At 41.6% G+C, this 23,478-nt stretch overlaps 1 protein-coding gene across 1 annotated transcript in view; it reads left to right on the top strand.

Moving 5' to 3' along the window:
- spen (spen family transcriptional repressor) overlaps positions 1-23,478 on the top strand; it is a 53,573-nt gene that overhangs the window by 12,819 nt on the left and 17,276 nt on the right. Inside the window, 6 exon segments of the mRNA XM_046365482.1 lie at positions 3,348-3,935; positions 18,508-18,668; positions 19,451-19,651; positions 19,815-19,966; positions 20,083-20,208; positions 20,341-20,454. Of these exon segments, the coding sequence (XP_046221438.1) occupies positions 3,348-3,935; positions 18,508-18,668; positions 19,451-19,651; positions 19,815-19,966; positions 20,083-20,208; positions 20,341-20,454 (1,342 nt within the window).

Here is a 23,478-nt window from a genome sequence, read left to right on the forward strand (position 1 = left end):
ATCTTCTAAACTGCATCTCAATAAGTCTGATTCATCTTATACGTATGAAATGGGTAACTAATCATCTAACATGCTGGCCACACCGCTCATGTCACGTGCGCGGGCGTTAAAAAAATAAATGTATACGTACATGTTATTCAATCATTGCCCCGACACTGCTCGCGCGTGTCAACGAGTGTCTGCTTAGCCAGGCACTGAAATGGAACTGGCTTCTATTTGTGACGCGTCCTGCTTCTCCCATCCCCTCATTGGTTTTTCGGCACAAATATCCACACGGGTGATTGAAAGATAAGCTGAGGTCCCAACTCCTGTCCAGTAGATGGCGGTAATGCACCTTAAATTTGGTTGCCAACCTCTAAAGTCCAAAGAAGAAGATTTCTGAAGGAGGAGAGATTACTGGAAACAAACTCTGTTTATCCTTTTATTTGTGATTTAATTGTCATTGTAGAAGACCTTGTGCATTTCAGGTAAAATAACAACCCAATGTTTATATCCCAGGACAAATTAGCTAGCAACAGCAAGTTAGCTAGCTAAATCTTTTCAACCCGTCTCCAAATTAATATAGTTGGTTCAAAGTTATTTTTGATAATTCAGCCAGCGTGTCCTGATCGTTGTCTGGTGTGGGTGGACAAAATCAAGATGCGTGCGGTCTGGTCAGCATGTTAGTGTGATTCTTACATTTTATTCTCAGTGGAGACGACTTGTTTTGTGTTCAGTTTTGAAGTAGGCATGACATTTTTTAAAATTTATTCCTCCCCCTCTAAAATTTGTTGATAAATCGCCACCTCGTTAACTCACACATTTTTGATAGACCCCAACTGCCTCTTTATTGAAGTGGTGGTGTACCTGCTGTAAGAACATAAATTAGGATAATTGTATTCATCAGCAGAGCAGAGCATATGATTACATTTCAGTGTACATCAAATCTTTCAAATTGGAATGGTGTTTTTACTGTTTTAGGTATTCCGACAGATGAAGGCTCTCGCACCTTGACAATCTACCAGTCAGGAGGTCTGGTGATTTTTTTTGTTGTTGTTGATCCTGCAAGATAACTTGCTATCTAATCTTTAGAAACTGCTGCATATTTGTAATGATTCCAGTAATTGAATATGGATCAGTGCAGTATATTTCTAGCTAGCAGCTACCGCTGTGCAATTCCCTAAAAGCTAAAATAACTAGTTGTGCAATAATATTATGATCTTATTTGCACAATACAGTGAAAACCCTAAAAAATAATCGCAATTACACAGTTATCATAATATCAAAATCTTATTCTCGACATCCCTAATGGCAAGCTCAGTATTATTATTGTTATTATTATTGTTATTATTATTGTTGAGCTTTCGTCAAAGAATCTTCCATTTGCAGCAATTAGTCTTGCAGACCTTTGGCATTCTAGTTGTCGATTTTTTGAGCTAATCGGAAGAGATTTCACCCCATGCTTCCTGAAGCACCTCCCGCAAATTGGATTGGCTTGATGGGCACTAGTTACGGACCATATGGTCAAGCTGCTTCCACAACAGCTCAGTAGGGTTGTAATCTGGTGACTGTGCTGGCCACTCCATTATAGACAGAATACCAGCTAACTGCTTCTTCCATAAATAGTTATTGCATAGTTTGGAGTTGTGCTTTGGGTCATTGTTCTGTTGTAGGAGGAAATTGGCTTCAATTAAGCAACGTCCACAGGGTATGGCATTGCAAAATGGAGTGATGGCCTTCAAGATCCCTCTTACCCTGTACAAATCTCCCACTTTAACACCACCAAAGCACCCCCAGACCATCACATTGCCTCCACCATGCTTGACAGATGGCGTCAAGCACTCCTCCAGCATATTTTTATTTTTTTCTGCGTCTCACAAATGTTCTTTGTGATCTGAACACCTCAAACTTAGATTCATCTGTCCCTTGTCTGTGTTCTTTTGCCCATCTTTATCTTTTTTTTATTGGCCAGTCTGAGTTATAGCTTTTTCTCTGCAACTCTGCGTAGAAGGCCAGCATCCTGGAGTCGCCTCTTCGTTGTTAATAATATAATATAATAAGACTGGTGTTTTGCGGGTACTATTTAATGAAGCTGCCAGTTCAGGACTTGTGCGGTGTCTGTTTCTCAAACTTGACCCTCTAATGTACTTGTCCTCTTGCTCTGTTGTGCACCGGGGCCACCCACTCCTCTTTCTATTCTGGTTAGAGCCAGTTTGCGCGGTTCTGTGAAAGGAGTAGTACACAGCATTGTACGTGATCTTCAGTTTCTTGGCCATTTTTTGCATGGAATAGCCTTAATATTTCAGAACAAGAATAGACTGACAAGTTTCAGAAGAGGTCTTTGTGGCCATTTTATGCCTAAAATCTAACCCACAAATGCTGACGCTCCAGATACTCAAGTCAAAAGAAGGCCTGTTTTATGGTTTCTTTAATCAGAACAACAGTTTTCAGTAGTGCTAACATAATTGCAAAAGGGTTTTCTAATGATCAATTAGCTAATCCAAGTTGATCATTTTAAAAGGCTAACACAACATGCCATTGGAACACCGGAGTGATGGTTGCTAATAATGGGCCTCTGTACGCCTATGTAGATATTCCATAAAAAATCTGCCGTTTCCAGCTACAATAGTCATTTACACCGTTAACAATGTCAACACTGTATTTCTGATCAATTGTGTTATTTTAATGGACAAAAAATGAAATTTCCTTAGTTTCTAAGTGACCCCAAACTTTTGAACGGTAGTGTATACATTTTTTGCGTTTAGGTTTTCGCATTAAATCCATTGGGAATGCTCTATATTATATTATATATTATTATATTATGGGCCATAAGAAATATATCAACTTCCTTTCTGGTTTTCAGTCCAGTACATGTAATACGGTGTCTAAAATATCTACTCCTTTTAATTTAGGTTCTTACCACTTTTCAATACATTTTCCAATTCAGAAGATTTGGATGTTCATCAAAATACTATAATAAAATTCTAACAAGTGAAAGATTTGATATAAATTGCCATGCCTAGTTAGTAGCAGTTTAGATAAGTTCATTTGGATAATCTGAAAGTATCTAGACAAATATAGATGACAAATTCTGCAGCAATTAATGAGCGATATGAATTCATTAGAACATTTTACAAATATTTTAAACTAAAGTATGATATGTCAATTGAAATGTTTACTGTATACTGTTTCAAACAGAGACCCCATTTGAACACTCAACTTGACTGCTGTCCTAGTTATTTGATAACCTGATATACTTTTATTTACCACCATGTGAAGCTCATAGTTTTGTATTTAGTGTCAAAAAGCATAATGTTTATCTCTTTCTCTCACCATTTTCTCCTTCCATCCCTATCCCTGTCACTCAGGACTGCTGAAAGTCGGGATCGAGCATATGATCACAGTGCCTATGGTCATCACGAGCGTGCTAGCAGCAGCTTTGACCGGCAGCGTCACTACGACACAGACTATTACCGAGATACCAGGGAGAGAATGCTTAACTCTGTGACTGGAACTGCCTGTGGAGGTGGTGGGGCTGTCTCTGCAGGGATCGGTGGAGGGGTTGTAGGTGCTGGCATCAGTGGAACAGGTGGTGGGGCTGGAGGAAGTGGAGGATCTTCATCTGTTGGTGTGGGATACTATCGTTCACATAGCCGAAGCCCTAGCCACTTTGATACACCAGAACCTCGATATGAGCCTCGTGCCAGAGAACCATTTATACTGGCCAGCGTAGTTCACAGGGATTTGTACCAAGAAGAGGGAGGTCGGCGTAGAGATCGGTCTTACCACGACAGTCGCAGCCGATCTCCACACTCTACACATTCACGTAACCCCTCTCCACAAAGGTTGTCGACTCAGGCATCCCGGCCTCCCCGCTCCCACAGTGGCTCTGGATCTCGCAGCCGTTCCTCCAGTTCTGACTCAGTCAGCAGTACCAGCAGCAGCACCAGTGGCAGGTAGGTAGAGCGAGTGCTCATTAATTTCACTTTCATGCATTCCGTCCCCTGCAGTTATCACATGGTGTCTGTGCCCATATTTCTGCTTTACTCAGAGTACAACTTGCTCAATGAAATAATGAATCTAAAATGTTTCTTAAACAAGAAGCATAGTTAGCCACCCAAATTTAGTACTTAGCCACCCACATTCAAAGTTATGTTAATCTCAAAATGCAACCCAAACTCAGCAAAAAAAGAAACGTCCTTTCACTGTCAACTGCATTTATTTTCAACAAACTTAACATGTGTAAATATTTGTATGAACATAACAAGATTCAACAACTGAGACATTAAACTGAACAAGGTCCACAGACATGTGACTAACAGAAATGGAATAATGTGTCCCGGGAACAAATGGAGGGTCAAAATCAAACGTAACAGTCAGTATCTAGTGTGGCCACCAGCTGCATTAAGTACTGCAGTGCATCTCTACCTCATGGACTGCACCAGATTTTCCAGTTCTTGCTGTGAGATGTTACCCCACTCTTCCACCAAGGCACCTGCAAGTTCCCGGACATTTCTGGGGGAATGGCCCTAGACCTCATCCTCCGATCCAACAGGTCCCAGACGTGTTCAATCGGGATTGAGATCCGGCCCCCTCGCTGGCCATGGCAGAACACTGACATCCCTGTCTTTCAGGAAATCACTCACAGAATGAGCAGTATGGCTGCTGGCATTGTCATGCTGGAGGGTCATGTCAGGATGAGCCTGCAGGAAGGGTACCACATGAGGAAGGAGGATGTCTTCCCTGTAACGCACAGCTTTGAGATTGCCTGCAATGACATCAAGCTCAATACGATGACGCTGTGACACACCGCCCCAGACCCTCCACCTCCAAATCGATCCTGCTCCAGAGTACAGGCCTCGGTGTAACGCTCATTCCTTCAATGATAAACGCGAATCCGACCATCACCCCTGGTGAGACAAAACTGTGACTCGTCAGTGAAGAGCACTTTTTGCTAGTTGTCTGGTCCAGCAACGGTGGGATTGTGCCCATAGGTGACGTTGTTGCCGGTGATGTCTGGTGAGGACCTGTCTTTACAACAGGCCTACAAACCCGCAGTCCAGCCTCTCTCAGCCTATTGCGGACAGTCTGAGCACTGATGGAGGGATTGTGCGTTCCTGGTGTAACTTGGGCAGTTGTTGTTGCTGTCCTGTACCTGTCCCGCAGGTGTGATGCTCGGATGTACCAATCCTGTGCAGGTGTTGTTATACGTGGTCTGCCACTGCGAGGACGATCAGCTGTCCATCCTGTCTCCCTGTGGCGCTGTCTTAGGTGTCTCACAGTACAAACATTGCAATTTATTGCCCTGGCCACATCTGCAGTCTTCATGCCTCCTTGCAGCATGCCTAAGGCATGTTCACGCAGATGAGCAGAGACCCTGGAAGTCTTTCTTTTGGTCTTTTCAGAGTCAGTAGAAAGGCCTCTTTAGTGTCCTAAGTTTTCATGACCGTGACCTTAATTGCCTACCGTCTGTAAGCTGTTAGTGTCTTAACGACCGTTCCACAGGTGCATGTTCATTAATTGTTTATGGTTCATTGAACTAGCATGGGAAACCGTGTTTAACCCCTTTACAATGAAGATCTGAAGTTATTTGGATTTTTACAAATTATCTTTGAAAGACAGGGTCATTTAAAAACAAATTTGGCTGAGTTTACTTATGGGTGATTCCTTATGAAACTAGAACATAACAATAATTTTTTTTTTTTCATATAATATTATCTATAGAAGGGACATTTAGAGAAAGGATTGTTTACATATATTTGACGTCTGTATCTTAAAGCATAATTGAGACATTAAATTAAGTTGGAATATTTGTGCCATTTTGGCCTTACCAAGGCCTCCTGTATGACCAAATTTTGACCAAAATCAAATCAAAATGGTCTATTTTCAATATTCATTAATTTTTAAGAAATGTCATATTAAAATGTGTCCATGGAGAATAAGAGCACCTCCTCCCAGCTGCCCAGTGCAGTGAGGCTAGGAAACACTGTCACCACTGATAAATCCACTATAATTAAGAATTTCAATAAGCGCTTTTCTACGGCTGGCCATGCTTTCCACCTGGCTACCCCTTCCACCTGGCTACCCCTTCCACCTGGCTACCCCGTCAACTGCCCGGCATCACCCATAGCAACTCACCCAAGCCTCCACCATTTCTCCTTCACCCAAATCCAGATAGCTGATGCTCTGAAAGAGCTGCAAAATTTGGACCCTGACAAATCAACCGAGCTAGACAATCTGGACTCTCTCTAAAATGATCAGCCGAAATTGTTGCAACCCCTATTACTAGCCGGTTCAAACTCTCTTTGTCTGAGATTCCCAAAGATTGGAAGGCTGCCGCGATCATCCCCCTCTTCAAAGGAGGAGACACTCTATACCCAAACTGCTTCAGACCTATATCTATCCTACCCTGCCTTTCTAAGGTCTTCGAAAGCCAAGTTAACTAACAGATTACCAACCATTTCGAATCCCACTGTACCCTCTGCTATGCAATCTGATTTCAGAGCTGATCATGGGTGCACCTCAGCCATGCTCAAGGTCCTAAACGATATCATAACCGCCATCGATAAGAGACATTACTGTGCAGCCGTATACATCGATCTGGCCGATCTGGCCAAACAGCCTTGGTTTCTCAAAATACTGCCTCGCCTGGTTCACCAACTACTTCTCTGATAGAGTTTAGTGTGTCAAATCGGAGGGCCTGTTGTCCAAAACTCTGTCAGTCTCTATGGGGGTGCCATAGGGTTCAATTCTCGGGCCGACTCTCTTCTCTGTATACATCAATGATGTTGCTCTTGCTGCTGGTGATTCTCTGATCCACCTCTACACAGACGACACCATTCTGTATACTTCGGTCCCTTCATTGGACACTGAGTTAACTAGCCTCCAGACCAGCTTCAATGCCATACAACTCTCCTTCCGTGGCCTCCAACTGCTCTTTAATGCAAGTAAAACTAAATGCATGCTCTTCAACCTGCCCGCCTGTCCAGCATCATTACTCTGGACGGCTCTGACTTAGAATATGCAAATACTACAAATACCTTGGTGTCTGGTTAGACTGTAAACTCCTTCCAGACTCACATTAAGCATCTCCAATCAAAAATTTAATCTGGAATCGGCTTCCTATTTCGCAACAAAGCATCCTTCACTCATGCTGCCAAACATATTCTCGTAAAACTGACAGTCCTACAGATCCTCGACTTCGGCGACGTCATTTACAAAATAGCCTTCAACACTCTACTCAGCAAATTGGATGCAGTCTATCACAGTGCCATCCGATTTGTCACCAAAGCCCCATATACTACCCACCACTGCGACCTGTATGCTCTCGCTGGCTGGCCCTCGCTTCATATTCGTAGCCAAGCCCACTGACTCCAGGTCATCTACAAGTCTCTGCTAGGTAAAGCCCTGCCTTATCTCAGCTCACTGGTCACCATAGCAGCACCAAGCCATAGCACGCACTCCAGCAGGTATATCTCACTAGGTACCCTCATAGCCAAATCCTCCTTCGGCCGTCTTTCCTTCCAGATCTCTGCTGCCAATGACTGGAACAAACTGCAAAAATAACTGAAGCTGGAGACTCATATCTCCTTCACTAGCTTTAAGCACCAGCTGTCAGAGCAACTCACAGATCACTGAACCTGTACAAAGCCCATCCAACTACCTCATCCCCATACTGTACAAGATGAAATCCAGCCCAGTCACGGACCAGGATGTCTTGCTCCCAGGCAGACTAAATAACTTTTTTGCCCGCTTTGAGGACAATACAGTGCCACTGACACGGCCTGCAACGGAAACATGCGGTCTCTCCTTCACTGCAGCTGAGGTGAGTAAGACATTTAAACGTGTTAACCCTCGCAAGGCTGCAGGCCCAGACGGCATCCCCAGCCGCGCCCTCAGAGCATGCGCAGACCAGCTGGCCGGTGTGTTTACGGACATATTCAATCAATCCCTATACCAGTCTGCTGTTCCCACATGCTTCAAGAGGGCCACCATTGTTCCTGTTCCCAAGAAAGCTAAGGTAACTGAGCTAAACGACTACCGCCCCGTAGCACTCACTTCCGTCATCATGAAGTGCTTTGAGAGACTAGTCAAGGACCATATCACCTCCACCCTACCTGACACCCTAGACCCACTCCAATTTGCTTACCGCCCAAATAGGTCCACAGATGATGCAATCAACCACACTGCACACTGCCCTAACCCACCTGGACAAGAGGAATACCTATGTGAGAATGCTGTTCATCGACTACAGCTCGGCATTCAACACCATAGTACCCTCCAAGCTCGTCATCAAGCTCGAGACCCTGGGTCTCGACCCCGCCCTGTGCAACTGGGTACTGGACTTCCTGACGGGCCGCCCCCAGGTGGTGAGGGTAGGCAACAACATCTCCTCCCCGCTGATCCTCAACACGGGGGCCCCACAAGGGTGCATTCTGAGCCCTCTCCTGTACTCCCTGTTCACCCACGACTGCGTGGCCACGCACGCCTCCAACTCAATCATCAAGTTTGCGGACGACACAACAGTGGTAGGCTTGATTACCAACAACGACAAGACGGCCTACAGGGAGGAGGTGAGGGCCCTCGGAGTGTGGTGTCAGGAAAATAACCTCACACTCAACGTCAACAAAACTAAGGAGATGATTGTGGACTTCAGGAAACAGCAGAGGGAACACCCCCCTATCCACATCGATGGAACAGTAGTGGAGAGGGTAGCTAGTTTTAAGTTCCTCGGCATACACATCACAGACAAACTGAATTGGTCCACTCACACTGACAGCGTCGTGAAGAAGGCGCAGCAGCGCCTATTCAACCTCAGGAGGCTGAAGAAATTCGGCTTGTCACCAAAAGCACTCACAAACTTCTACAGATGCACAATCGAGAGCATCCTGGCGGGCTGTATCACCGCCTGGTACGGCAACTGCTCCGCCCTCAACCGTAAGGCTCTCCAGAGGGTAGTGAGGACTGCACAACGCATCACCGGGGGCAAACTACCTGCCCTCCAGGACACCTACACCACCCGTTGTTACAGGAAGGCCATAAAGATCATCAAGGACATCAACCACCCGAACCACTGCCTGTTCACCCCGCTATCATCCAGAAGGCGAGGTCAGTACAGGTGCATCAAAGCTGGGACCGAGAGACTGAAAAACAGCTTCTATCTCAAGGCCATCAGACTGTTAAACAGCCACCACTAACATTGAGTGGCTGCTGCCAACAACACACTTGTCATTGACACTGACCCAACTCCAGCCATTTTAATAATGGGAATTGATGGGAAATGATGTAAATATATCACTAGCCACTTTAAACAATGCTACCTTATATAATGTTACTTACCCTACATTATTCATCTCATATGCATATGTATATACTGTACTCTACATCATCGACTGCATCCTTATGTAACACATGTATCACTAGCCACTTTAACTATGCCACTTTGTTTACTTTGTCTACACACTCATCTCATATGTATATACTGTACTCGATACCATCTACTGTATGCTGCTCTGTACCATCACTCATTCATATATCCTTATGTACATGTTCCTTATCCCCTTACACTGTGTATAAGACAGTAGTTTTGGAATGGTTAGTTAGATTACTTGTTGGTTATCACTGCATTGTCGGAACTAGAAGCACAAGCATTTCGCTACACTCGCATTTAACATCTGCTAACCATGTGTATGTGACAACTAAAATTTGATTTGATTTTGATTTGATTTATTTCCTTTATTTATTTATTTATCCTTTATTTATTTATGCTCCTTTGCACCCCAGTATCTCTACTTGCACATTCATCTTCTGCACATCAATCACTCCAGTGTCTTATTGGTATATTGTAATTACTTCGCCACCATGGCCTATTTATTGCCTTACCTCCCTTATCTTACCTCATTTGCACACACTGTATATAGATTTTCTTCAACTGTGTTATTGACTGTATGTTTTGTTTATTACATGTGTAACTCTGTGTTGTATGTGTCGAACTGCTTTGCTTTATTCTTGGCCAGGTCGCAGTTGTAAATGAGAACTTGTTCTCAACTAGCCTACCTGGTTAAATAAAGGTGAAAAATAAATAAATAAATTGAAATCAAAATACTACTCATATTACAGAGCAAGCAGTAAAGCTTTATATGACACCAACTTGTGCTTTGTAGCACTTACAGATGAAACATTATTGAGTCTTAAAGGAGGCCTGGGTGCAGCCAAAATAGTACAATTATTCCAGCTTCATTTAATTATTTCTCAATTATGTTAAGGATCGGACCCCCCCCCCCCCCCTAAATTTTCACCTAATATGACACCCTAATCTAACTGCCTGCAGCTCAGGACCTGAAGCAAGGATATGCATATTCTTGATACCATTTGAAAGGAATCACGTTGAAGTTTGTGGAAACACGAAGTTAATGTAGTTGAATATAACACATTTAGATCTAGTAAAAGATAATACAAAGAATTCTTTTTTTTATTTTAAATGTAATTTCTTTGTAACTTGTTTGAAATGTAAGAAAGGCCATAATGTATTATTCCAGCCCAGGTGGAATTTTGATTTTGGCAGCAGTGTGTGCAAAGTTTTAGACTGATTTTTGTATTATGAACAAATTCTTATTTTCAATGACTGCCTAGGAACAGTGGGTAAACTGCCTTGTTCAGGGGCAGAACGACAGATTCTTACCTTGTCAGCTCGGGGATTTGATCTTGCAACTTTTCCGTTACTAGTCCAACGCTAACCACTAGGCTACCTACTGCGCCAATGATCCATTGCATATCTGTTCAAAATGTTGTCTCAAGACTCCCCAAAAGTGCCTAATTGGTTTATTAATACATTTCGAGTTCATAATTGTGCACTCTCAAACAATAGCATGGCATTCTTTTCACTGTAATAGCTAGTGTAACTTGGACAGTGCAGTTAGATTAACAAGAATTTAACATTTCTGCCCATATCAGATCTGTATATGTCTTGGGAAATGTTTTTGTTACTTACAACTTCATGCTAATCATATTAGCCTATGTTAGTTCAACCGTCTCGCGGGGGGGGGGGGTCACCGATCCCTTGGAGGTTAAAGGGATACTTCAGGATTTTGGCTATGAGGCCCTACTTTCCCAGAGTCAGATGAACTCGTGGATATCATTTTTATGTGTATTGTGCAGATGGAAGGAAGTTGCTAACTAGCACTAGGGCAAATGCTCACTAGCACTAGGGCAAATGCTCACTAGCACTAGGGCAAATGCTCACTAGCACTAGGGCAAATGCTCACTAGCACTAGGGCAAATGCTCACTAGCGCTAGGGCTGGAAGTCTATAGTATCTGCTATAATGAAACTACCTCCAACTTCCTTCATACTGGATGCAGAGACATATAAATGGTATCCGTAAGTTCATTTGACTCTGGGGAAGTAAATAAAGGGCCTAATTTGCCAAAATCCCGAAGTATCCCTTTAAGATACAATCCTTCCTCCAAAGGACCATTCTATAGATAAAATTGTGAAAATTCCCAAAATCATGGTGGTGTTTTGTTCTAGAGTTGTGAGGAATCACCCTTATGTAATGCTTTATGATAACTCATTGTTATGAAAAGCATGCCCCCGCAATAACTTAAAAGGGCTAGCTTATTCATCTTGCTTGTGTCATGATTTGTATTCACTCAACTCAAATTGACAGTAGTTTAAGTGCCTCTGGCTCACAAACTTCTGAGTGAAATTAAAGCTAGTTGGCGTTATTAGCATCGGAACACCTGTTCAGTGTGCACCAACCTGGCTTTGACGAATGCAATGAACTCAATAGTAGAAAATGGTTCTAATTTGTGGGAATTTCTCAGACCCACTAAATTCCTTAAAGATTTGGGTGTGAAATGCTAAAACAAGGGTATTCAAATCTTACCCTGGGAGGTCCGGAGTACTGCTTGTTTTCTGTTCTACCTGATAATTATTGCACCCCCCCTGCTGTCCCATGTCTAAATCAGTCCCTGATTAGAGGTGACAAATTAAAAAGCTGTGGAACTGGCTTCGAGGTCCAGCTTTGAATTTGAGGGGGCTAGAATTTAAAGCCCCACTAATCTTGAGCCGAAGTAACTCCTTGGAAATCTGGTATAAATGTGACGACAAATTCCAAAAACCGGCTTCAAAAAGGAAATTGATATGGTATGACAGTGAAAATATGCAAGGAGACTTCTTTAGCGCGACAAGAATAAGTAGGTTATAGAATTTAAGCAGTTTCATTGGTTATTTGAGAGCATTGCGATCTGACACACCAGACTGTGCAGCTTGACATGCTTGGTTTGTTTCAGGAAGAAATGCTACAGGGAATTTTTGAAGACTGCTGGTGTATTTTCTCACTGCCCACCTCTGTGTATGGGTAATGCCCCCCTCCCATTCCCTCCCACCCTGAGATCCAGTTAGAACTGGACATTTCTAGCCACTGCTGGCTCCCTGCCCACTCCCACAGGCCAGGCTCCATAAGCAGCACTTATGGGAGTGTCTGAGGGAAGAAGGAGGAGCAGAGGCAAACAAATGGCAAAGGGAAGGCTGGAAAATTGAGAAGGGCATGAGAATAGTGGGGTGTACTACTAAAGGCATGCACGGCTTATGAAATGTCTATTGCAAGTGTGAACACATCTGGTCATGTTTACTACTGTGGGACAGTATACTGTGATATTTGAGCATAATTTAGCAAATCAAACTAAATGACCATCTCACAAGAGATTTAAGTGGAATGGTAGAACTGTACAATGAAAATACGAAGGTAACTGTTTCATTTTTATGCCATATGAGGGTTGCGGCTCATATATTTATTTTCTAAAACATTTCCTTTTTTTGCTCCCTTTGTTACTTCTGTTGTAAAATATAATATTCCATCTAACAGCACAAGCAGTATAATTTCAAAACTGCTCTACAAAAGCCAGTGTATTTCCGTTTTGTCATCTACCTGGTGAGTCATTGTTTTCTAAAATTGGAATGTATACACTTGTGATCTATTGTAGTTCTCAGCGGCTCTCAAACCTTGGTTGTTAGTCATGGTGATTTGATTCAAATCCATATGGGCATGATCTGCTGAATGGACTCATGGATAACTCATATATTCACAAACACGGTGAACAGATGAAGCAGAATATTCTGTACAACAAATAAATAGAAAAAAACAATCTCAACAGATTTGATTCCATTTGTGTGAATTGTGAGAACGGTGCCACTCAAAGACAGGTAATGGTATTACATATTCCTTTATGCCAGGGTAACCTTCATTATTTCCAACTTCATATAGAAGTTTGTTCAACATGATTTTTGAGTGTACTGGGTGATTCTCAGAACTGGCACGTGACAAAAAAATGTTTTACCAAAAAAATAGATTCTATACCATAATTCCTCTTGGATCAACGCAACACAACCTTCTTCTGAATCTTGTTTTTTGTCATAATTACTTGTGTATGTAAAGTTGAAGTCGGAAGTTTACATACACTTAGTTTGGAGTCATTAAAACTAATTTTTCAACGACTCCACAAATGTCTTGTTAATTAACGGGAAGTCCGTTATGACATATACTTTGCATGACAGAAGTAATTTTTCCAACAATTGTTTAGACTGATTATTTCTCTTATAATTCACTGTATCACAATTCCAGTTGGTCAGAAGTTTACATGTGTAACAGTATAGCTTCCGTCCCTCTCCTCGCCCCAGCCTGGGCTCGACCAGGGACCCTCTACACACATCAACAACTGACACCCAACGAAGCATTGTTACCAACCGCTCCACAAAAATCATGGCCCTTGCAGAGCAAGGGGAAAAATTACTTCAAGTTCTCAGAGCGAGTGACGTCACTGATTGAAACGCTATTAGTGCGCACCCTGCTAAATAGCTAGCTATTTCACATTGGTTACACATGCACTAAGTTGACTGTGCCTTTAAACAGCTTGAAAAATTCCAGAAAATTATGTCATGGCTTTAGAAGCTTCTGATAGGCTAATTGAAATAATTTGAGTCAATTGGGGGTGTGCCTGTGGATGTATTTCAAGGCCTACCTTCAAACTCAGTGCCTCTTTGCTTGACCTCATGGGAAAATCAAAAGAAATCAGACAAGACCTCAGAAAAACAATTGTAGACCTCCACACATCTGGTTCATCCTTGGGAGCAATTTCCAAATGCCTGAAGGTACCACATTCATCTGTAAAAACAATCGTACACAAGTATAAACACCATGGGACCACACAGCCATCATACCGCTCAGGAAGGAGGCGCTTTCTGCCTCCTAGAGATGAATGTACTTTGGTGTGAAAAGTGCAAATCAATCCGAGAACAAAAGCAGAGGACCTTGTGAAGATGCTGGAGGAAACAGGTACAAAAGTATCTATATCCACAGTAAAACAAGTCTTATATCGACAACCTGAAAGGCCGTTCAGCAAGGAAGAAGTCACTGCTCCAAAACCGCCATTAAAAAAGCCAGACTACGGTTTGCAACTGCTCATGGGGACAAAGATCATACTTTTGGGAGAAATGTCCTCTGGTCTGATGAAACAAAAATGGAACGGTTTGGCCATAATGACCATCGTTATGTTTGGAGGAAAAAGGGGGAGTCTTGCAAGCCGAGGGAACACCATCCCATCCGTGAAGCATGGGGGTGGCAGCATCCTGTTGTAGGGGTGCTTTGCTACAAGAGGGACTTGTGCCCTTCACAAAATATCATGAGGAAGGAAAGTTATATGGATATATTGAAGCAACATCTCACGACATCAGTCAGGAAGTTACAGCTTGGTCGCAAATGGGTCTTCCAAATGGCCAATGACTCCAAGCAAACTTCCAAAGTTGTGACAAAATGGCTTAAGGACAACAAAGTCAAGGTATTAGAGTGGCCATCACAAAGCCCTGACCTCAATCCTATAGGAAATTTGTGGTCCGAACTGAAAAGGCGTGTGCAAGCTAGGAGGCCTACAAACCTGACTCAGTTACACCAGCTCTGTCAGGAGGAATGGGCCAAAATTCACCCAACTTACTGTGGGAAGCTTGTGGAAGGCTACCCAAAACGTTTGACCCAAGTTAAACAATTTTAAAGGCAAATCTACCAAATACTAATTGAGTGTATGCTAACTTCTGACCCACTGGGAATGTGATTTAAATGAGTAAATAAAAGCTGAAATCATTCTCTCTACTGTTATTGACATTTCACATTCTTAAAATAAAGTGGTGATCCTAACTGAGCTAAGATGGGGAATTTTTACTAGGATTATATGTCAAGAACTGTGAAACTGAGTTAAAATTTTGATCAGGTGTATGTAAACTTCCGACTGCAAATGTATGTATGCTATTTTTATGTACACATTTTTGATAGTGTCCCTTTTGTTCTTTATCAGATTTATCCAAAATTCCTAAAGTATACTATATATTTTTTGCCATTGGGAAAAACTGTACATTTGTAAATCCCAAATGCTTTACGTAATAGTAAAATCAATGATCTTAATGCAATTGTGTAAAATAACCCTTTAGCATAATTATAAGTACTGTAATTATGTGCATGTGTTTTCAAAAGTGGACTTAAGTATAAGGTCAAAAAAAAATTGTAATTTCTCCAAGGTCTTTAGCATGTGGATATGTGTGATTCTAAGGTATTTTAGATGCATTTCTAAATTGACATACCACCTTTTTTTTACATCCCACCATAGTCAGAGGCTGGCACTAAAACCGCATTGAATGAGCTGTATTCTGCAATAAACAAACAAGAAAACGCTCACCAGAGGTGGCATTCCTAGTAGCCGGGAACTTTAATGTAGGCAAACTTAAATCCGTTTTACCAAATTTCTATCGGCATGTTACATTTGCTACAAGAGGAAAAAGACCTCTGAACCACCTTTACTCCACAAACTGAGACACATGCAAAGCTCTCCCTTGCCCTCCATTTGACAATTCTGACCATAATTCTATCCTCCTGATTCCCGCTTACAAGCAAAACTTAAAGCAGGAAACAGCAGTGACTAGATCAATACAAAAGTGATCAGATGAAGCAGATGTTAAGCTACAGGACTGTTTTGCTAACACAGACTGGAATATGTTCCGGGATTCCGCCGATAGCATTGAGGAGTACACCACATCAGTTATTGGCTTCATCAGTAAGTGCATCGACGAAGTCATCTCCACAGTGACCGTACGTACATACCAGAACCCATGGATTACAGGCAACATCTGCACTGAGTTAATGGGAGGAGCTGCCGCTTTCAAGGAGTGAGACTCCAACCCGGAAGCTTACAAGAAATTCCACTATGCCCTCCGACGAACCATCAAATAGGCAAAGCATCAATACAGGACAAAGATCGAATCGTACTACACCGGCTCTGATGCTCGTCGGATGTGGCAGGGCTTGCAAACCATTAGACTACAAAGGGAAGCACAGGAGAGAGCTGCCCAGTGACACGAGCCTATCAGACCAGCTAAACTACTTCAATGCTCGCGTCAAGGCAAATAACACTGAAACATGCATGAGAGCACCACGCTCTCCACAGCCGATATAAGACCTTTATACAGGTCAACATTCAGGCGTGTACTGCGAGCATGCGCTGACCAACTGGCAATTGTCTACACTGACATTTTCAACACCTCCCTGTCCGAGTCTGTAATACCAACATGTTTTAAGCAGACCGCCATAGTGCCTGTGCCCAAGAACACTAATGTAACCTGCCTAAATGACTAACGACCTGTAGCACTCACGTCTGTAGCCATGAAGTGCTTTGAAAGGCTGGCCATGGCTCACATCAATGCCATTATCCCAGAAACCCAAGACTCACTCCAATTTGCATACCGCCCAACAGATCCACAGATGATGCAATCTCTATTGCACTTCACACTGCCCTTTCACACCTAGACAAAAGGAACACCTATGTGAGAGTGCTCTTCATTGACTACAGCTCAGCGTTCAACGCCATAGTGCCCTCAAAACTCATCAATAAGCTAAGGACCCTGGGACTAAACACCTCCCTCTGCAACTGGATCCTGGCCTTCCTAACGGGCCGCCCCCAGGTACTAAGGGTAGGTAACATTCTGGGGCCAAGCTTCCTGCCACCCAGGACCTCTATATCAGGCGGTGTCAGAGGAAGGCCCTAAATTTTTTCCAAGACTCCAGTCATAGACTGTTCTCTCTGCTACCGCACGGCAAGCGGTACCGGAGCGCCAAGTCTAGGTCCAAGAGGCTTCTAAACAGCTTCTAACCCCAAGCCATAAAATTCCTGAACACCTAATCAAAAGACTACCCAGACTATTTGCATTGCCCCCCTTCCCCTCTTTTTTTACACCGTTTCTTCTCTCTGTTGTTATCATCTATGCATAGTCACTTCAATAACTCTACCTACATGTACATACTACCTCAACTAACCGGTGCCCACACACATTGACTTTGTACCAGTACCACCCTGTATATAGTCTTGCTATTGTTATTTAGCTGCTGCTCTTTAATGACTTTTGTTTATTATTCTTATCTGTATTTTTTAAAACTGCATTGTTGGTTAGGGAATCGTAAGTAAGCATTTCACTGTCAAATTTACACCTGTTAGATTCGGAGCATGTGACTAATAAAATTTGATGTTTTACAAAAAGATATAATCAATAGTTGTAACAGTGGTCCTAGTAAATAAGAAACAATACGAAACACCCATTGGCTATACATTAGAATTTAATTATTATCATTACCGAAAAAGACCTGAAAAATGATTCAATAATGAGATGTGTGTTTCGGTAATGAAAGCTCAATCTGCAAGTAATAGGAGACACAGACATTGAGTCAGCAAACAATTGACCATCACTAAAGCCCATTCATGCCTCCATGTTGGTAAGGTAATGGTTTTCTAAGTTTTTCCCAATTGGAGCTTTTTTGTCAATTCGGTGAAAGGTCAAGTGTCTTAAAGGGATGTTTGAGAAGAAGATCCTCATTCTGAAGGCGTATAAATTAAAATAACTTGTGCTCATCTAAGGACTCCTCTAGATGATGCATCATAGGTGAATTCAACTTTATTTAAAAAATGTTTGCCATTTTTATAGCAACTTAAAGTGTTACGGTAATGAGAAACATTAACAGACACTGTTTTAAGTAATAAATATAACTTGTATGATTTATGGACAAACTACAGCAACATATTTTGTTTTATTCAACATTTTATAAAGTTACCTGAATTTAATTGGACTAATTTCAGTAAAAAATTTACAATTTATTTAAAATAAGACACTGTGCCATAAACTAGGCATCTTAGTCTTCAGAATGATAGTTGATTGTTGCAGATGCATCAATTTGTTACTGCCATGGTTAAAACTGGTTTCATGAGAATCACCCGTATAATGGATTGACGATGATTCCGATATATCACATCTGTGAGCTATATCTTTGTGCATAGAGATGTCTTTTTTAAATGTAACATTTCAGACAAAAGCACACAATATCTGAGTCATCAGTGCTTTACAGTGATTTACTCCTCTTCTTATGACAGATATATGAGATTATGTGACATGCACACTAATCTATTTCTCATTAAGCCTCTGTGTTCCTCTTTGGCAGCAGTGATTCCAGCAGTAGTTCAAGTGATGGCTCCCCAGCACGTTCAGTTCAGTCTGCTGCCGTCCCTGCACCTTTATCTCTGCCTTTATCTGCCCTTGACAAGGATGAGCCTCGAAAAAGCTTTGGTGTCAAGGTCCAGAATCTTCCTGTGCGTTCGACAGGTGAGGATTTGATCCCTTAAGCTTTGCAGCGAAGGGAATAAGTACCCAAAGGTCATACTTGAGTAAAAGTAAAGTTACCTTAATAGAAAATGACTAAAGTAAAATTTAAGTCACCCAGTAAAATATTACTTGTCTAAAAGTATTTGGTTGTAAATATACTTAACTATCAAAAGTATAAATCATTTGAAATTCCTTATATTAAGCAAACCAGACAGCTTCATTTTCTTGTTTTATAAATGTACGGATAGCCAGGGCCACACTCAGACATCATTTATAAATGAAGCATTTGTGTTTAGTGAGTCCGCCAGATCAGAGGTAGTTGGGCTGACCAGAGATGTTCTCTTGATAAATGTGTCAATTGGACCATTTTCCTGTTCTGCTAAGCATTCAAAATGTACCAGATACTTTTGTGTCAGAAAAATGTATGGAGTAAAACTACATTATTTTCTTTATGAATGTAAAAGTTGTCAAATATATAAATAGTGAAGTACAAATACCCCCAAAAATGACTTATTTTTATTTAACATTTTATTTAACTAGACAAGATACCCCCCAAAGTACTTTAAAGTATTTTTACTTTAGTAGTTTACACCACTGCTGCTGTGTATATACCATATATTATCTACTCCACTCTACACTGCTAGGTTTTGGTAATAATATAATTTCTTGAGTTAATTACATTGTTGATGATTTTTGTACTGCAGATAAGAATTTATCACTCTGTATGCACTTAAAGGTATTTAGTCAACGTTTATTTTAGTATTTGTTCCCTCTGCTTTCAGATACAAGTCTAAAGGATGGCCTGTTCCATGAGTTCAAGAAGTATGGGAAGGTGACGTCTGTGCAAATCCATGGAGCTTTAGAGGAGCGTTATGGACTAGTGTTCTTTCGCCAGCAGGAGGACCAGGAAAAGGCCCTGGCTGCATCAAAGGGGAAGCTGTTTTTTGGCATGCAAATTGAGGTCATTGCCTGGAACGGCCCTGGTGCGTCCACAACTGGTATATAAAGGGGCTTGAGTTTTTCCTAACCATGTAACCTGACCAGGAAAATCTCTGGGTTCTATTAAGATTATGTAAAAAATATATTTTATATATATTTTTTAAATGATTTGTACAGGTTCATGAAAACATGTATTTCTCTTTTCAGAGACCGAAAGTGAGAATGAGTTCCGGCCTCTGGATGAGAGGATAGATGAGTTTCACCCCAAAGCCACACGGACTCTGTTTATTGGCAACCTGGAAAAGACCACCAGCTACCATGATCTGCTTAATATCTTTCAGCGCTTTGGGGAGATAGTGGTAAGTGAAATACATTGTGAATCTGCATGCTGCAAATGAGATTTTATGAGGAACACATTTCCTAATTCGAAACTGCCTCTCTTAATTCAGTGTTGCCTTTCTTTCCATTCACATAGGATATTGACATCAAGAAAGTTAATGGTGCCCCTCAGTATGCCTTTCTACAGTACAGTGACATTACCAGTGTCTGTAAGGCCATAAAGAAGATGGATGGAGAGTACCTCGGCAACAATAGGCTAAAGGTGAGAAGAGCATAAAACTAGAATTTCACGAAACACATCTTTTGAATGTACAACTGAGATTTTTTATTGTTGACTGGAGTGATGTCAACAGGATAATATTGGTTGGTATGTTAATTTTCCATCTTTCTACAGCTTGGATTTGGAAAAAGTATGCCCACAACTTGTGTTTGGTTGGATGGTTTAGCCTCCAACATCACAGAGCAGTATCTCACTCGTCATTTCTGTCGTTATGGACATGTTATCAAGGTAAGCCCGCTCCTTGTTCATGTTTAAGCCTTTCTCTTGTGACACATCCCCATGTCATTATTTTGTATATATCTATATGCATAGTTGGAGTCATTAAAACTCGTTTTGCAACCACTCCACAAATTTTGTGTAAATAAACTATAGTTTTGGCAAATCGTTTATTACATCTACTTTGTGCAAGACAAAAGTAATTTTTCTAAGAATTGTTTACGGACAGATTATTTCACTTATAATTCACTGTATCGCAATTCCAGTGGGTCAGAAGTTTACATAAACTAAGTTGACTGTGCCTTTTAAACAGCTTGGGAAATTCCAGAAAATGTCATGGCTTTAGAAGCTTCTGATAGGCTAATTGACATCATTTGAGTCAATTGGAGGTGTACCTGTGGATGTATTTCAAGGCCTACCTTCAAACTCCGTTCCTCTTTGCTTGACATCATGGGAAAATCAAAAGAAATCAGCCAAGACCTCAGAAAATTAAATTGTAGACCTCAAGTCTGGTTCATCCTTGGGAGCAATTTCCAAATGCCTGAAGGTTCCACTTTCATCTGTACAAACAAACAATAGTACGCAAGTATAAACACCATGGGACCACGCAGCTGTCATACCACTCAGGAAGGAGGTTCTGTCTCCTAGAGATGAACGTACTTTGGTGCAAAAAGTGCAACTCAATCCCAGAACAACAGTAAAGGACCTTGTGAAGATGCTGGAGGAAACTGATACCAAAGTATCTATATCCACAGGCCGTTCAGCAAGGAAGAAGCCACTGCTCCAAAACCGCCATTAAAAAAGCCAGGCTAACGTTTGCTGCACATGGGGACAAAGATCATACTTTTGGGAGAAATGTCCTCTGGTCTGATGAAACAAAAATAGGACTGTTCGCACATAATGACCATCGTTATGTTTGGAGGAAAAGGGGGAGGCTTGCAAGGCGAAGAACACCATCTCAACCATGAAGCACGGGGGTGGCAACATCATGTTGTGGGGGTGTTTTGCTGCAGGAGGGACTGGTGCACTTCACAAAATAGATGGCATCATGAGAAGTGAAAATTATGTGGACATATTTAAGTAACATCTCAAGACATCAGTCAGGAAGTTAAAGCTTGGTTGCAAATGGGTCTTCCAAATGGACAATGACCACAAGCACACTTCCAAAGTTGTGGCAAAATGGCTTAAGGATAACAAAGTCAAGGTATTGGAGTGGCCATCACAAAGCCCTGACCTCAATCCTATAGAAAATGTGTGGTCAGAACTGAAAAAGCGTGTGCAAGCAAGGAGGCCTACAAACCTGACTCAGTTACACCAGCTCTGTCAGGAGGAATGGGCCAACTTATTGTGGGAAGGTTGTGGAAGGCTACCCAAAACGTTTGACCCAAATTACACAATTTGAAGGCAATGCTACCAATTACTTTTTGAGTGTATGTAATCTTCTGACGCACTGAGAATGTGATGAAAGAAATAAAAGCTGAAATAAATAATTATCTCTACTGTTATTCTGACAATAAATGGTGATCCTAACTCGCCTAAGACAGGGAATTTTTACTAGGATTGAATGTCAGGAATTGTGAAAAACTGATTAAATGTATTTGGCTAAGGTGTAAGTAAACTTCCAAATTCAACTCTATGTACATATATACAGTGGCAAGAAAAAGTATGTGAACCATTTGGAATAATCTGGATTTCTACATAAATTGGTCATAACTTGATCTGATCTTCATCTAAGTCACAACAACAGACTGTTTAAACTAATAAAACACAAATTATTGTATTTTTCTTGTCTTTATTGAACACATTCACAGTGTAGGTTGGGAAAAGTATGTTAACCCCTAGGCTTATGACTTATCCAAAAGCTAATTGGAGTCAGCTAAACTGGAGTACAATCATTGAGATGAGAGTGGATATGTTGGTTAGAGCTGCCCTGCTCTTTAAAAAACACTCACAACATTTGAGTTTGCTATTTACAAGAAGCATTGCCTAATGTGAACCATGCCTCTAGCAAAAGAGATCTCAGAAGACCCAAGATTAGGAATAGTTGACTTGCATAAAGCTGGAAAGGGTTTCAAAAGTATATCTAAAAGCCTTGGTGTTCATCAGTCCACGATAAGACAAATTGTCTATAAATAGAGAAAGTTCAGCACTGTTGCTACTCTCCCTAGGAGTGTCCGTCCTGCAAAGATGACTGCAAGAGCACAGAGCGGAATGCTCAATGAAGTTAAGAAGAATCATAGAGTGTCAGCCATAGACTTACAGACATTTCTGGAACATTACAAGTCTATGATATGTAAAACACTAAACAAGAATGGTGTTCATGGGAGGACATCACGGAAGAAGCCACTGCTGTCCAAAAAAAACATTGCTGTACGTCTGAAGTTCACAAAAGAGCATCTAGATATTCCACAGCGCTACTGGCAAAATATTCTGTGTACAGATGAAACTACAGTTCAGTTGTTTGGAAGGAACAAACAACACTGTGGAGAAGAAAATGCACAACACACCAACCTCATCTCAACTGTAAAGTATGGTGGAGGGAGCATCATGGTTTGGCGCTGCCTTTACTGCCTCAGTGCCTGGACAGCTTGCTATCATCGCCCAAAAAAATGTATTCCCAAGTTTATCTAGACATTTTGCTGGAGAATGTAGGGCTACCTGTCTGCCAATTGAAGCTCAACAGAAGTTGGGTAATGCAACCGGACAACAACTCAAAACAAAAGTAAATCAACAACAGAATAGCTTCAACAGATGAAGATACGCCTTCTGGAGTGGCCCAGTCAGAGTCCTGACCTCAACCCGATATGAGATGGTCCTTCTGTAGCTCAGTTGGTAGAGCATGGCGCTTGTAACACCAGGGTAGTGGGTTCGATCCCCGGGACCACCCATACGTAGAATGTATGCACACATGACTGTAAGTCGCTTTGGATAAAAGCGTCTGCTAAATGGCATATATTATTATTATTATATTATTAGATGCTGTGGCATGACCTCGAGCAGTTCACACCAGACATCCCAAGAATATTGCTGAACTGA

Source organism: Oncorhynchus gorbuscha, linkage group LG10 (assembly GCF_021184085.1).
Source record: "Oncorhynchus gorbuscha isolate QuinsamMale2020 ecotype Even-year linkage group LG10, OgorEven_v1.0, whole genome shotgun sequence".
Taxonomy (NCBI): Eukaryota; Metazoa; Chordata; class Actinopteri; order Salmoniformes; family Salmonidae; genus Oncorhynchus; species Oncorhynchus gorbuscha.